General features: G+C 41.3%; 1 protein-coding gene across 1 annotated transcript; it reads right to left on the minus strand.

The window, feature by feature from the left end:
• Positions 1–2,925: 2,925 nt before the first annotated feature.
• insig1 (insulin induced gene 1) lies at positions 2,926–15,651 on the minus strand. The gene is made up of 6 exons (XM_024393097.2): positions 15,451–15,651; positions 14,816–15,163; positions 13,815–13,939; positions 12,635–12,801; positions 7,543–7,642; positions 2,926–5,316 (listed from the first exon to the last, which is right to left on the minus strand). The coding sequence occupies exons 2-6, from the start codon at positions 15,147–15,149 to the stop codon at positions 5,287–5,289; spliced, it is 756 nt and encodes a 251-aa protein (XP_024248865.1). The 5' UTR covers positions 15,150–15,163; positions 15,451–15,651; the 3' UTR covers positions 2,926–5,286.
• Positions 15,652–16,427: the final 776 nt, after the last annotated feature.

The following is a 16,427-nucleotide window of genomic DNA, read 5'->3' on the forward strand; positions in this document are numbered from 1 at the left end:
GGTATGACTTAAAGATTGCATGCTCAAGTTATATTTTTTGTCTTATTTCACAATTGAAAATACCATCTCCAAAGTGGTAGACATGTTGTGTAAATCAAATGATACAAACTCCCCAGAAAATCTATTTTAATTCCAGGTTGTCAGGCAACAAAATAGGAAAAATGCCAAGGGGGGTGAATACTTTCGCAAGCCATTGTAGGCAGAGGAGAGAGATTTGTGTTGGTAGAGAGCAGTTGTCTAGTGGAGTCCTTCAGTCAGCTCTGGGTGGAAATGAAAGGGGTTGAAGCTTCGCCAATTATTCTGCCTGAGTGGAGGAGGAGACGTTAATAAGAGGGGGAGCGTAGCCGTGGCGCTAGATCGCTGCCCTGTTGGGAGAGACCTGATGCTCTCAGAACGAGGGCCGAATTCAGACCGAAAATTGGACTCATTCCCAGAAATGTCCCCAGTGCAAAAGGTTAACTGTCAGTCCCCTGCTAGGTATAAATAGAAGACTGCTCTCCAGAAAGGTGTGTCAGGAGGGGGGCGGCAGATTGGGGAGGGGAGAGGGTGTTCCCCCTTATGATGGTGATCCTACTGACAGGCAAGGGTATATACTGTAGGTTCAGGAAGGGTGGTGGGTTTGGGAGGTTTGATAGGGGGGTGGAAAAAAGGGGGAAAAAGCAGAGTACATTATAATGAGAATTGAGACTGACAGGGCCTCAGACAAAATTCTGTCTTGCTCTATTCAGCTTCCCCTGCCATAGACGCAACAATAACAAGACGGGCTAACCAAGCTTCCAATAGAGCAGCACATCTGAAAACCATTGCTGTAGAGGTCATCTTGACACAGTAATTAAGTGGCAGGAATTATTGTTGTCATCCAGTTTTGTACACATATGTGGAGTTCATCGCCAGGTCAAGTGAGAATTAGGGCAGTGAGGATTCAAATGGAAGAGAAAACAATCCTGCACTTTGTGATTATTATAATCTAACCATACAATAGTTTCTCCCTATAACACTTCTTGTCCTTGTACACCAGAGAGAGATGACTCACTATGTTACTCAGCAACTCTTATTACACTTAAGCATTAGCTTAAATCTGAACACTTACCTGAACACCTACCCTACCCTACCCTTACCTTAACCTTAACCATAACCCTTAACATTTTACATTTCAACTTCAATGAGGTAGGGTGTCCCAAGGATCCCGGACTTATTAGTGGTCTGACCAGGTGATTCCAGGTGAAAGCTATGATCCCTTATTGATGTCACCTGTTAAATCCACTTAAATCAGATTAGACGAAGGGGAGGAGACAGGTTAAAACCTCTTGATACTCCCCATCCCGGATCCGGGAGCGTAATCATCGACTGACACTAATTAGCATAACGCAACGGACATAAATATTACTAGAAAATATTCCTATTCATAAAAATCACAAGTGAAATATACTGAGACACGGCTTAGCCTTTTGTTAATTACCCTGTCATCTCAGATTTTCAAAATATGCTTTACAACCAAAGCAAGACAAGCATTTGTGTAAGTTTATCGATAGCCTAGCATAGCATTATGTCCAGCTAGCAGCAGGTAACTTGGTCACGAAAATCAGAAAAGCAATCAAATTAAATCGTTTATCTTTGATGAGCTTCGGATGTTTTCACTCACGAGACTCCCAGTTAGATAGCCAATGTTCATTCATATTTCTGTAGGCGAAATAGCTCCGTTTGTTCTTCACGTTTGGCTGAGAAATCGACCAGAAATTACGGTCATGAAAACTCTGAAAAATGTTCCAAATTAGCTCCATAATATCAACAGAAACATGGCAAACGTTGTTTATAATTAATCCTCAAGGTGTTTTTCAAATATCTATTCGATAATATATCCACCGGGAAAATTGTTTTTTCAAGTAGGACCAATTGGAAAAATGGCTACCTCTGTATTTTACGCGAGAGTCACTCTGAGAGCCATCAGGTGACCACTTACACAATGTAGCCGCTTACGGGTATCCTTCAACATAAATGCGTAAAACTACGTCACAATGCTGTAGACACCTTGGGGAATACGTAGAAAAAGTAATCTGATTGATAGCCCATTCACTGCTCAATAGGGACGCATTGGAACGCAGAGCTTTCAAAACACGAGGCACTTCCGGATTGGATTTTTCTCAGGCTTTCGCCTGCAATATCAGTTCTGTTATACTCACAGACAATATTTTTTACAGTTTTGGAAACTTTATAGAGTGTTTTCTATCCTAAGCTGTCAATTATATGCATATTCTAGCATCTTGTCCTCACAAAATATCCCGTTTATTTTGGGTACGTTATTTTTCCAAAAATGAAAATACTGCCCCCTAGTCACAACAGGTTTAAAGAAGGATTTTTAAGCTTTGACAATGGAGACATGGATTGTGTATGCGTGCTATTCAGACGGTGAATGGGCAACACAAAATATTTAAGTGCCTTTGAACAGGTTATGGCAGTAGGTGCCAGATACACCGGTTTGAGTGTATGAAGAACTGCAACACTGCTGGGTTTTCTCACACTCAACAGTTTCTCATGTGTATCAAGAATGGTCCACCACCCAAAGGGTATCCAGCCAGCTTGACACAACTGTGGGAAGCATTGGAGTCAACATGGGCCAGCATCTTTGTGGAACACCTTCGACACCTTGTAGGGCCCATGCCCTGACGAATTGAGGCTGTTCTGAGGGCAAAAGGGGGTGCAACTCAATATTAGGAAGGCGTTTTTATTTGATTTATGTCACATTTGCATACCTTGTCTGTTTGTATCAATTACATTTTCTGATGGTAACGTTACCAAAGGGGTAAACTCTCATACAAATACTGCATGCATTGGGCTCAAAAGATTACTGCACACAAAGCATATTGTATCTGTCTAGTTTCCTTCTGCTAAGATATGTGGGCGCAACAAAGTAGAAGCACGCATCACTAGGAGTTTATTTTTTATTTTTCCACTTGGATTCAAGGTAATACAAATTATACACAGCTGACATAAGAGAAACACACACACTCACTCTCTACATATTGAAATAATAGGTGCTTCAACCACCCCAATAATAAAGCTATCTTTTCTCCCAGCAGCACACCTGGACTGCTTGCCAAATGGAACCTTATTCCCTATATAGTGCACTACTTTTGACCAGGGCCATAAGGGCGCTGTTCAGTAGTGCACTACGTAGACGGGTTGGTTGTTTAACGACAAAACCTACGAGTGCGCAACTATGGGGCAAAGCAGATTGGGTTGGCTTATATTGTTGACAACATGTGAGCTATATTTCTTCTAGCTCACATATCTGTTTATTGAAAACATAAATATATTTGCACAATGAGCACTTGTCGTCTCTGAAGTACACCGTTACAGTTGTTGGTTAGCTAGCTGGCATATTTTGGCCATATTAGCACTGACATGAAATCAATCAAAACACGTATTAAAGAACAAGATAAAAAGAGCTGAAACGAGCCACTTACGATTCCCCACGTGGCAGTTTGTCATTTGCGCTAGCAATCTGGCCATCCAAAATCAAAACAACACACTGACTTCTGCCCCATGGAAGTGCCCACATAATTTATAGGGAATAGGGTGTCATTTGGGATACACTCCTGAACTTGAGCAAAGATTCAAACCGAACCAGGTGTACCAACCAACCCCTCCGTGATCTATACATCACCAACAAAAAATAATAATAAATACATCCGTCTTCCCATTTACGAATGTTGAACTACTACGAGATTTTTTACAAACGGTTTGACACGTTTTTTTTTGTCTTCTCCTCACGGTGAGAATAGTCATTGGTATACAGTCTAAGAAGGCAAGTAATCTCTGACACTTTATTTTTTTTACAAACACTGCTGTTATTGCTAATTTTCCTGCTCATTTTCTATATCCACACTGCATATAATTCCAGTTTCACCTCTTAACCATTTACAGAAATAATAAATACGGAAGAATAATCGGCTCAGGTATATATGTGATTGCACTTTTATTCCTCTAGACCCCCAACTATCGAACTAAATAGGTAAAGTGTGGTAATACCGGTCTGATTATAAAGGGAAGAGATTATACATGTAAGCAATATATAATTATGTACAAGTAATACAACTGAACTGGTATGGTAGTGACAAAAAGCACTCAATTGTATAATACAAGGGCAATCACAGATTGCAAATCCTCTAGGCCGTAATAAAAATGTCCTGTGCTCTCTCCTTCTCTTAATGTATGTTCCCAAACTTTAATGCCTAGTCTGGAAAACTTTAAATGGAAAATCAACCATTCATATACTAATCTGAGGGTTCATAGGTCAAGTCCAGGTGGCACACCATGTCCAGGAAGTCAGCCAAAAGGTGAGCTTCACACCAGATCATATTCAGGTGCCTTTTTTTTAATCATTACTTATTTTACTGCAACTATGAATATGCTAACTTATTGTAGCATCATGGTACATTCGTTCAAAACATGGTCACATCATCTGCGATCTCATGTATTTGATTTGGGAGTTATAGGTGTTGGCATTCTAATTTCTCAGAGATAAATACTTATTTTGGTGAATTACATACAATATTGGGAACACACAATACATGTCATCAGGTGACATACTGCTAGTCACTGTCTCTGTGAGTGTCAGACATTTTTGCACAGCTCTGAAACATTTCCCTTTTATGATAATTTTGTACTCGGGCATAACAAAAAAGCAAACATTTAGCTCCACATTTTTTCCTCGTCTTTTCTGTTAAGACCTGCACACATCTACACGCACGCGTGCACTCGCACACCAGCAAAAAGCAAATAGTTCACTCTGAAACCAGTTAACTTTTCATTTCGAAGAACTGGAAGGTCAAATACTGTCCTGACATAGTGAGTGAAGAGCTAGTGGCTAGAAGCTAGCCTAATGCTACATGGACCCTAATAGGGATAGCATAGCGGCTAACTGCTAGTCTAATGCTATTTGGACCCTAACAGGAATAGTCTAGCAACTAACTGATAACCTAATGCTATCTGGACCCTAACACGGATAGCCTAGTGGCTAATTTATAACCTCATGCTATCTGGACCCGAACAGGGATGGGGAAAGGTATTTTGGCCACCAGGAGGTACAGAAGTCATGGCACATTAGGTAAAGGAGATTCTGGCTAGCTCTTTGTTATAATGCACAGAAAAGTAGTAAAAAAAAATAAAAGAGTCTGTTTTCTTTCAAACTGAAATGTCTCTCCCCATGATGTCGGACTTTTTTCCATTATGCTGGTTCTCCGTATTGGTTGCCGTTCTTCTCGCTCCTCTTCAGCTGATCTCTGTTCAGTCGTTGTGCAGTTTCTCGACACCACCCTGAAGGGAGAGAGGGGAAACCCCATGTTCAAATATCATGTACAATGTCTCAATCAATAAAAGCATCTCCTAATGGCATATATTATAATATTATAATCCAGGTGGTTCGAGCCCTGAATACTGATTGGCTGAAAGACCGTATACCAGGGGTATGACAAAACATAACTTTTTACTGATCTAATTACGTCGGTAAGCAGTTCATAATAGCAATAAGGCACCTCTGGGGTTTGTGGTATATGACCAATATACCATTGCCAAGGGCTGTATCCAGACAATCTACGTTGCCTGTATATTAGCCATATACCACACCTCCTCGGGCCTTATTGTTTAATTGTACACTAAGTGTACAAAACCATTAGGAACACCTTCCTAATATTGAGTTGCACCACCTTTTGCCCTCAGAACAGCCTCAATTCGTTGTGGCATGGCCCCTACAAGGTGTCGAAAGCATTCCACAGGGATGCTGGCCCATGTTGACTCCAATGTTTCCCACAGTTGTGTCAAGTTGGCTGGATGTCTTTTGGGTGGGCTATTCTTGACACACACAGGAAACTGTTGAGCGTGAAAACCCCAGCAGCGTTGCAGTTCTTGACACACTCAAACTGGTGCGCCTAGCACCTACTACCATATCCCATTCAAAGGCAGTTAAATATTTTATGTTGCCCATTCACTGTCTGAATGGCACACATACACAATCCATGTCTCAATTGTCAAGGCTTAAAAATCTTTCTTTATCCTGTCTCCTCCCCTTCAACTACACTGGTTTAAGTGGATTTAACAGGTGACATCAATAAGGGATCATGGTCTGTCTGTCACGGAAATAGCATGTTCCTAATGTTTTGTCCACTCAGTGTAGATGCTATTTTATTCAGAATTTTGACCACTAATATGCCGTTTTATTCTATCTTGGAAAATATAGGAGGTATAGTGGTGATGTCGGCGTCCCAAAGGGCACCTTGCACCTTACTTTTGATCAGGGTGCCATTTGGGACACAGACATACTGTTACGACTAACTCCTATGGTGCTGCCCTTCAACCTTTCCTTGTTATGGGTCCTTGCTAACGGGCGTTCCGTTTTGTACACTCAGTGTATCATCCACAATGGGGATTAGAGAAGAACATTATTGATGACTTTTACCTAAGGCTCAGTTCCGAGTCCTTTACGGTAGACTATAGGACTATTCTACAGTGGATCATGGGGTCCTATGTATAGGCATAGCTGTGAGAAGATTCTCCTACGTTGGGGTTGTAGTAAAAATGTGATATTCCTTCCTCTAGGCCTCCCTTAACTGTATACAGTCTGGAAGAAAAAGTGCTCCCTCTCACCCGTTCCTCTCGATTTAGAACATCCAGTCAGAGCACTCACTCATGTGCTAAGCAGATGTAGAACATACATCCCAAAACTGAACAGAGCCCCTGTTCTAAGTTAATTTACTTTCCCTTATACAATCAGTTATATACAGTGTAACTGGCTCCATAAACAGCTATAGGCTACTGATGAAGGACTAAAAGGAACAGCACATTGCTTTTAGCACTTTCAATAATGTTATTTATTAAGACAATATTTCAGCCATTTCAAACTCTCTGAAGCCCAAAACCTGGGTGGAGCCATTTTTTAAAGTTTGTGTGTGTCAGATATCAAAAAGTATTAGTCAGCGTCTCAACAGTTCAACCGCTAGTTAATCGAGAAACATGAAGATGCAAGTTTGAAAAGACTGAATGAAAGTTAAAGTCTTAATCCATCTCACAGAGAGAGAGAGAGAGAGAGAGAGAGAGAGAGAGAGAGAGAGAGAGAGAGCAATCAAGAGTGAGAAAAAAAGAAAGAAAGAGCAAGCAAGGGCTCGAGCCAACTGCCAACATTTCAAACCCCATCAAACAAAAACAACAAGCTGAAAATGACCCTTTGATACACATTTGGCTCTAGGACTGTCTCGAAGACTGGCTCGCTACTGTGTAAAACAAAACAACATGCTTAATCTGTTTTCACACTTTAATTGAGTCAAACTGAATAACGGACATGACCGTGAAGGATTCTACACAGAATAAGGGCCGACTTCGGCAGTACACCTGGTAAAGGCATTATAGCCGACACTGTGGTGTCAGGCTTTTTCCTCTCACAAAAGTTTGTACCACATGAACATGTCAATGTGCTGTGTCAATGTGTTCATGTGCTTTACAATCCAGAAGAATTTGAAAATTGTGGGGGGGAGGGGGGGCAGGACTTACCATGGCTAGCTGGCGTCCTATGTTTCCTGCAGTCACTCCCCCCGAGAAGAATATGCATGGAAGCCAAGAGCGCACATACAGAAAGTCTGGATATGTGTATCTACAGGAGAGGGAGAAAAATACATCAGATTAAATGAAATATCTGCCCCATTAGTCAAATCTAGCCTCAAATAAGACATGTCGAGTCCTAAAACAGGAAAGGCAATCTCGGGAAGGGGGAAAAGCAGCATTATTAAAGTTTGGTAAAAAAATATAAAATCATCTTGCCTCTCCATCTCATCTCTCTCCCTCTTCCCTTCACTCAACAGAAGCTGCAGAGGCCTTTTGAACTCAGCTCTTTGTAAGAACCCTCACTGAAGCAACAGAGTGCTCCTCCTTCCCAGGACATTTTTGAAGAGGTTCCACAGAGGCAGGTAGGAGGGCCAATAATTGGGCGTAGAGGCATGGGGGACTCCAAAAGAATTGCTTTCGTTTCATCAGTCAGATCCTCTTTGATGGAATCAAGTGACTGGGACCAGTTCCAGAAAATATACTTCAATACATCATTCACAAAGCAGATATATATATTTTTTTTAAAGACACCTTATTTGATTCACTGGCTATTCTCAAACTATGAGGTAAGTAAATGATACCATAATGTCCACGAAAAGGTAGGTGTTGTTGCAAACCGTGCCAATATATCCTCCAAATACTGGCTTTGAGGGTATTATCACTTTTATACAACGGGTTACCAACACATATTCAAATAATGATTGACATATTTTCATTAAAAACATTATTTTGATTAATTTATTCATACTATTTAATCCTTCCACAAGATATAGTCCCGACACAAATCTAAGGTTGCTGTTCTGTATCTATGGACGCGACCCAGTCGTTCTTTCTAAATGTTCCATTGCCATACTGGCTGGCAACGTTCTTATGCCTTGCTTGCTACCTAGCCAACTACGGCTAACTTACAGTCAAGTCAAAAAGTGCAGACAGAATAACAGCAAAGTAGCTGCATTTGCATAAGCAGTTTTCTAGTGATTTGTTTTTGGATACATCCATAACAATGAGCTAATGAGGAGCGATTTCACCTGGAATAGAAGATGTGCTCACTCGTCAAGACAATGTTGTTCAGAGGAGCTAGCCAACAACACAGTCATAGGTTTACAATCACTTCAAACTGAAGCTGGAAAGACTGCAAATTAGCTGGGTTTTGTCTTACCTTTTATCAATTGACATTTTCTGTATAAATCCATAAAAATGATGCCAGCTGATTCATGATTGACTGTTTGACTCTGCCTGTCTCGTCCTGACACGTTCATTACTATAGGTCAACATGAGATCGAATTTAAATATTGAAACAATGTTGCAAATGTTGGAGAGACAGACAGCAAGGTTTATACAAATCTCCGCTGTTGAAAACTAAATGTTAGTCTAATAGAAATGTGAGATAATGTCTTGATGCATTTTATAGTGGAGATCAAATTTATAAATTGCCTGGCTGGGCTGATGAGACAATGGATTTCGCAGTCAGATGGAACAGAGTAAATTAAAATACCTGTGGCAACTTGTGGAATAGACACCGGCTGGAATGCGGTTTTAATAAATCAGCATTCAGGATTAGATCCACCCGTTGTATAATAACATAATAATATGGTCCTGTGTAGCTCAGTTGGTAGAGCATGGCACTTGCAACGTCGGGAATATGGGTTCATTCCCTATTGGTGCCACCCATATGAAAAATGTATTCTTTGAATAAGAGAGTCTCCTAAACGGCATATTATTATTACCTCTCCAAAATATACTATCCATGCATTTTTTACAGTTCGTGCTGCATGGTCAATCCGACGTCTGCATTGGCCGTGCAGCATTTACTGTGATAAGGCCTCTGCAGAAGTCAGAGCATTCATACTTACTGTGCTTCGCAGAGCTGTTGTGAAGGAAGTTGTCAAGGAAGTGAGTTTCCGTGTTTATATACAGGACCTTTCGCCCCCACCTACCATTAACCAATCATTTCAATGAGGAGGTACAGTTGAAGTCGGAAGTTTACATGCACTTAGGTTGGAGTCATTAAAACTAGTTTTTCAACCACTACACAAATTTCTTGGAAACAAACTATAGTTTTGGCAAGTCGGTTAGGACATCTACTTTGTGCATGACACAAGAAATTTTGCCAACAATTGTTTACAGATTATTTAATTTATAATTATCTGTATCACAATTCCAGTGGGTCAGAAGTTTACATGCACTAAGTTGACTGTGCCTTTAATCAGCTTGGAAAATTCCAGAAAATTGTGTCATGGCTTTAGAAGCTCCTGATAGGCTAATTGACATCATTTGAGTCAATTGGAGGTGTACCTGTGGATGTATTTCAAGGCCTGCCTTCAAACTCAGTCCCTCTTTGCTTGACATCATGAGAAAATCTAAAGAAATCAGTCAAGACCTCAGAAAATAAATTGTAGACATCCACAAGTCTGGTTCATCCTTGGGAGCAATTTCCAGATGCCTGAAGGTACCACGTTCATCTGTACAAAACAATAGTACGCAAGTATAAACACCACGGGACCATGCAGCCGTCATACCGCTCAGGAAGGAGACGCGTTCTGTCCAAACGTACTTTGGTGCGAAAAGTGCAAATCAATCCCAGAACAGCAAAGGTCCTTGTGAAGATGCCGGAGGAAACAGGTACAAAAGTATCTATATCCACAGTAAAACGAGTCCTATATTAACTTAACCTGAAAGGCCGCTCAGCAAGGAAGAAGCCACTGCTCCAAAACCGCCATAAAAAAGCCAGACTACTGTTTGCAACTGCACATGGGGACAAAGATTGTACTTTTTGGAGAAATGTCCTCTGGTCTGATGAAACAAAAATAGAACTGTTTGGTCATAATGACCATTGTTATGTTTGGAAGAAAAAGGGGGATGCTTGTAAGCCGAGGAACACCATCCCAACCGTGAAGCACGGGGGTGGCAGCATCATGTTGTGGTGGTGCTTTGCTGCAGGAGGGACTGGTGCACTTCACAAAATAGATGGCATCATGAGGACGAAAAATTATGTGGATATATTGGAGCAACATCTCAAGACATCAGTCAGGAAGTTAAAGCTTTGTCGCAAATGGGTCTTCCAAATGGACAATGACCCCAACCATACTTCCAAAGTTGTGGCAAAATGGCTTAAGGACAACAAAGTCAAGGTATTGGAGTGGCCATTATAAAGCCCTGACCTCAATCCTATAGAACATTTGTGGGAAGAACTGAAAAAGCGTGCGAGCAAGGAGGCCTACAAACCTGACTCAGTTACACCAGCTCTGTCAGGAGGAATGGGCCAAAATTCACCCAACTTATTGTGGGAACCTTGTGGAAGGCTACCCGAAACATTTGACCCAAGTTAACTTCTTTGGGGTAGGGAGCAGTATTTCCACGTCCGGATGAAAAGCGTGCCCAGAGTAAACTGCCTGCTACTCAGGCCCAGATGCAAGGATATGCATATTATTAGTAGATTTGGATAAACACTCTGAAGTTTCTAAAACTGTTTAAATGATGTCTGTGAGTATAACAGAACTCATATGGCAGGCAAAAACCAGAGAAAAAATCCAACCTGGAAGTGGGAAATCTGAGGTTTGTAAGTTTTCAACTCTTAGCCTATCCAATATACAGTGTCTGTGGGGTCATATTGCACTTCATAAGGCTTCCACTAAATGTCAACAGTCTTTAGAACGTTGTTTCAGGCTTCTACTGTGAAGTGGGAGAGAATGAGAGCTGATTGAGTCATGGGTCTGCCAGAAGGCCATGTGCTCAGTCAGGCACGCACCCATGAGAGTTAGCTCCGTTCCCTTTCATTTCTAAAGACAAAGGAATTCTCCGGTTGAAACATTATTGAAGATTTCTGATTAAAAACATCCTAAAGATTGATTATATACATCGTTTGACATGTTTCTACGAACTGTAATATAACTTTTTGACTTTGTCTGGACCTAGTGCTTGCGCATTTGGTTACTGTACTAAATGCGCGAACAAAAAGGAGGTATTTGGACATAAATGATTGACTTTATCGAACAAAACTAACATTTATTATGAAACTGTGATTCCTAGGAGTGCATTCTGATGAAGATCATCAAAGGTAAGTGAATATTTATAATGCTATTTCTGACTTTTGTTGACTCCATAACATGGCGAGTATCTGTATTGCTTGTTTTGGTCTCTGAGCGCTGTACTCAGATTATTCCATGGTGTGCTTTTCCGTAAAGCTTTTTTGAAATCTGACACAGTGGTTGCATTAAGGAGAAGTATATCTTTAATTCCATGCATAAGTTGTATTTTCATCAACATTTATGATGAGTATTTCTGTAAATTGATGTAGCTCTCTGCACTTTCACCAGATGCTTTGGAGGCTGGAAAAATGGCTGTTTTTTTTGTGACTAGGCACTGACCTAACATAATCGCATGGTATGCTTTTGTCGTAAAGCCTTTTTGAAATCAGACACTGGTGGGATTAACAACAAGTTTATCTTTAAAATGGTGTTTAATACATGTATGGCTGAGGAATTACTTTTGAGATTTCTGTTTGAATTTGGCGCCCTGCACTTTCACTGGATGTTGGTCAGGTGGAACATTAGCGTCCCACGTACCCTAGAGAGGTTAAACAATTTAAAGGCAATGCTACCAAATACTAATTGAGTGTATGTAAACTTCTGACCCACTGGGAATGTGATGAAAGGAATAAAAGCTGAAATAAATAATTCTCTCTACAATTATTCTGACATTTCACATTCTTAAAATAAAAGTGGTGATTCTAACTGACCTAAGACAGGGAATTTTTACTAGGATTAAATGTCAGGAATTGTGAAAAACAGAGTTTAAATGTATTTGGCTAAGGTGCATGTAAACGTCTGACTTCAGCTGTATATACGGAGCCCTCTGCATTGTTACAACATTTGGGAGGTGCACAGCGATGCAGCACAGAGTTCAATTTGGTCTCTGCGTGACTCCGGAGGCGCCGTAATTGCACCACACCATCCATACGGAGTCTCTGACCACATTTTCGGATCAAGCATAAATTGGCTCTTAGAGTAACATGGAAAAATAAAAGCATGATTTGACTTACTGATATACACCGTTGTAGACCAGCAGCTGTGTGATAACGGTGGCAAGGAATGCCGTCCCAATGCCCAGGCCGAAGCCACTCCTCGAGCGGTCAAACGTCCACCATAGTCCCAGGGAAAGGGCAGCCAGGGTCAGGGACAGCTGGACATTATTGGCAAAGTCTAGTTTCTGTGAGATGGAGCAGTTAAGGGCAAAATAAGACTATTTGTTTGCATAGGTTCCAATCTAGCTTACTGCCCTTTGACACAACCTCTCCCTATCTGTGATCCTCTCTCAGTATCTGCTCAGTAAAGAATCCCTTAAAATACGTTTCAAAATGCGTTTCAAAAAAATATTGTATTTGTTTGACTGTTGCAGCAAAGCGTTAGTGTGGGTGGCACAAGCAGTGCATGTTTGAAGCAACTGTAAGTTCCATACATACTTAGTATGTCAAGGAGTCAAAACAAGCAGGAATGCAGTTGGGACTTCCATCCACTGTCCCACTGACACTAGATGAATTGCCTTCAAGGCCGTAAATGTAGCAAAACAACAATGGAGTGTACAGTGCAGCCTCTTCCTATATGCAGACTACATACTGCGCGTTTGGCCCAGAGTTCGCATGGGGGCCCTCAACCTAAAAAAAAGGAACCCCGTCGGGGTCTCAGCTTACAAAAATTTGGTAGCGCATCAGCAGTTTTTCACTTTTTATGCCAGTCACTCAATTGCTAGGTAAGGTAGTCTAGCCAGCGATCTAAACCTTGCAGTAGGCCTAATCATCACCAAATTAACGACCGGGCATGCAGGGCATGTGCTCAGGGGCCCTGACCTCCAGGGGCCCCCATTGATTTTTTTTGTCCATCTCACACAGATATCATATGAACATGGAATACGTTATGGCAAAATGTGAAGAATTGCAGAAAATACATTTGTGCACTAAAAAAATAAACAAAATGCATTGTCAAGAGGGGGCATTAAAATGTTTTGCCTGCAAGGTGGGGGGGGCCTCCCGACCAAATCTTGCTCATGGCCCCCAAAAGGAGTGTATATCAAACTAATCAAAGAATGTTACTCATCTATGTATTACACATTAATTAGTCCACAACATCCTTGTTTAAGCTCTGGACGTGCTAATATGTGTCAGTCCGTCTCTAGATTGAGATAACATGAGTGTGCACATTGTGACATTGTTATAGAAAGGATACAGCACTGGCATGGTTGATGCCAACAAATACTGCAATGCATCTCATGACACTGGCCCATTCCCTTTTGAACTTGTGTGGCTCTCCGAGATGGCTGTCGATGCAGGGGTATAGCAGGCCAACAACAGCTGCAGAAAGGACATTTGAGTTAGTACATCACTGAATAGCCTACATACAAATCAAACTGGCTCATGTTGTTTTAAGGGCTTGAACATTCTGAATTTCTTTGAGTTTCAATTTGGGGGTAAAAAAAAATGGCAGAAATGAAACAAACAACATGATTGCTTTCTAGTTTCACTTTCAGGCACACATGATTATTTCTCTCTTATCAGTCCTTGCACAAACATGTCTGCAACCGAGTGATAAAAGATAAGTCTGGAACATTGTAGTATATCACTGAAATAAAAACGTTGGATCAATTGTCTCAAATGTTTTACATTTGTATTTCTTTTAAGTGTGAACCACTGTAGCCTACTTCTCAAGAACATGGGGGACGGGTTGGTGGTGAAAATAATTTATTTCATTCTGACTGCACAGTGCACACGACTTCCTTGTTTCTCTTTTTCGATAGTGGCATGTTAAAGGCAACAGCCAATTATGGACCGCCTCCACAGCTCACCCGTTATGAAAGCAGCCAATGAAAACACAGCACACCCATAATGACTCTCTATGTCCGGCTGTTTCTAGGGAAGCCTATTGGAGCATTGGAGGGCAATATAAATACTACTGTATGGTTTTCCCAGACAAAACACTCATCATTTAATGGCCTCGTGGCTGCGAGAATACTTACATAATGGATAATAACAATGATGGAAAAAAACTGTAAATTATTATGTAGTCCAGGTTATAGTTGGTAGCCTATAATGGCATCATGAAACACACAAGCTCCCCCCTAAAAGCCCAATTCACATTCCTTTCTCCAAATTAGAAGTAGGCCTACATAGCAATCTCATTCACTCAGACAAAATTATAAACTATAGGTTTTTGGAAAAGTAACAACTCACCAGCTGCCGTGCCGCAGCAAGGGGGAATCCACCACGCCGATGAAAACAAAGTTGCCATCACCTCTTCGGGAAACAAAGTCACATTTCTTTGAACCTGTAGCAAGTTGAGCACCAATGCAAGAAATACTCCCACGGTGAAAAGGACTAGACCCCGTCTGATTAAGTTTGCTGTTTGCACACTGTGCAGCGAGCCGTATACATTGCTAAGCACTGATGTGATAATTGACATCATTTCTTCAGCCTTCGATGCGACCCAGTTTTCCCTATAATAATTCTTAGATTCCACCCTCGATGTACAAGAGCGTCTCCAGCAGTGTTCTTCTAGTCTTGGCATTTGGCACTTCAGCGCTGGAGAACAACAGATGCGTTATTAGATTGTAGCTAACACAGGTATGCCTCATTAAATTAGATCTAATCTAAGACTGTTTGTGTCTAGAGCAGACTGACCTTTGTAGCCCATGCTTTTCTCAAGCTGATTTGCCCAATCTCGCTATGATTATCCTATCAATTGACAATAGCAAAGCAGATATAATTGATCTCTTCTTACTGCTTTTCTCAAGCTGATTTGCCCAATCTCGCTATGATTATCCTATCAATTGACAATAGCAAAGCAGATATAATTGATCTCTTCTTACCTTGTTCTCCAGACGTTCACACTGTCTGATCGAGCGAGACCCGATTTTGTTCATCCGACAATGCTGTGCGTTTTGCTGCTCTCAGACTGTTATCACGGTGTTTGGTCACATCATCGTTTGGGTGAGAGAGAGAAAAAGCTTCTATATCATTCCAAACAGCAGACCTCATAGCAGAGACAGACTTCCTCTGCAGAAAACAATCACAGCTGTGTCGGGTGAGTAGTGTCGGCCAATGGGAGCGAGGCGGGTGATATGACGCAACGACACCCCACCGCCCCCTCGTTCAGGACAGCCACAAGAGTCTGGCGCTTGCGTTCGTGCTGTCTGTCTGCATTCGTGGAAGGGTGGAGTAGGATACGTAAACCAGTGAATTACTTCAAACAAAGTGAGCAAACATACAATTGAAAACGAAACAAACTTATTCAAAAGTCATTCAGATTAAGCAGGTTGTACATTTTACACAGGTCTACTTCAACAGGCAGGCCTAGTTAGTGTGATAGTTCGTAAAGGCCCGACATAAATTCTGGCAGGTGATCTTTTAAAGATCCACTCCAGTACAAACCATCCAGGCAGATTGGTAAAAACCAGGTCAGCCAGACACTGGAGAATTTGCCTTGTCCAAATATGAGTATACCTTGAGTATACCAAACATTAGGGACACGTCAAGCGTTCCATAGGGATGCTGGCTCATGTTGACTGCAATGCTTCCCACAGTTGTGTCAATTTGGCTGGATGTCCTTTGGGTGGTGGACAATTTTTTTGATACACAGGAAACGATTGAGTGTGAAAAACCCAGCAGTGTTGGAGTTCCTGACACAAACCTGTGGGTTTGGCACACACTACCATATCCCTTTCAAAGGCATTTAAATATTTTGTCTTGCCCATTCACCCTCTGAATGGCACACATAACCAATCCATGTCAGTTGTCTCAAGATTTAAAAATCTTTCTTTAATCCTGTCTCCTCCCCTTAATCTAC

The sequence above is a fragment of the Oncorhynchus tshawytscha genome, linkage group LG29 (assembly GCF_018296145.1).
Source record: "Oncorhynchus tshawytscha isolate Ot180627B linkage group LG29, Otsh_v2.0, whole genome shotgun sequence".
Taxonomy (NCBI): Eukaryota; Metazoa; Chordata; class Actinopteri; order Salmoniformes; family Salmonidae; genus Oncorhynchus; species Oncorhynchus tshawytscha.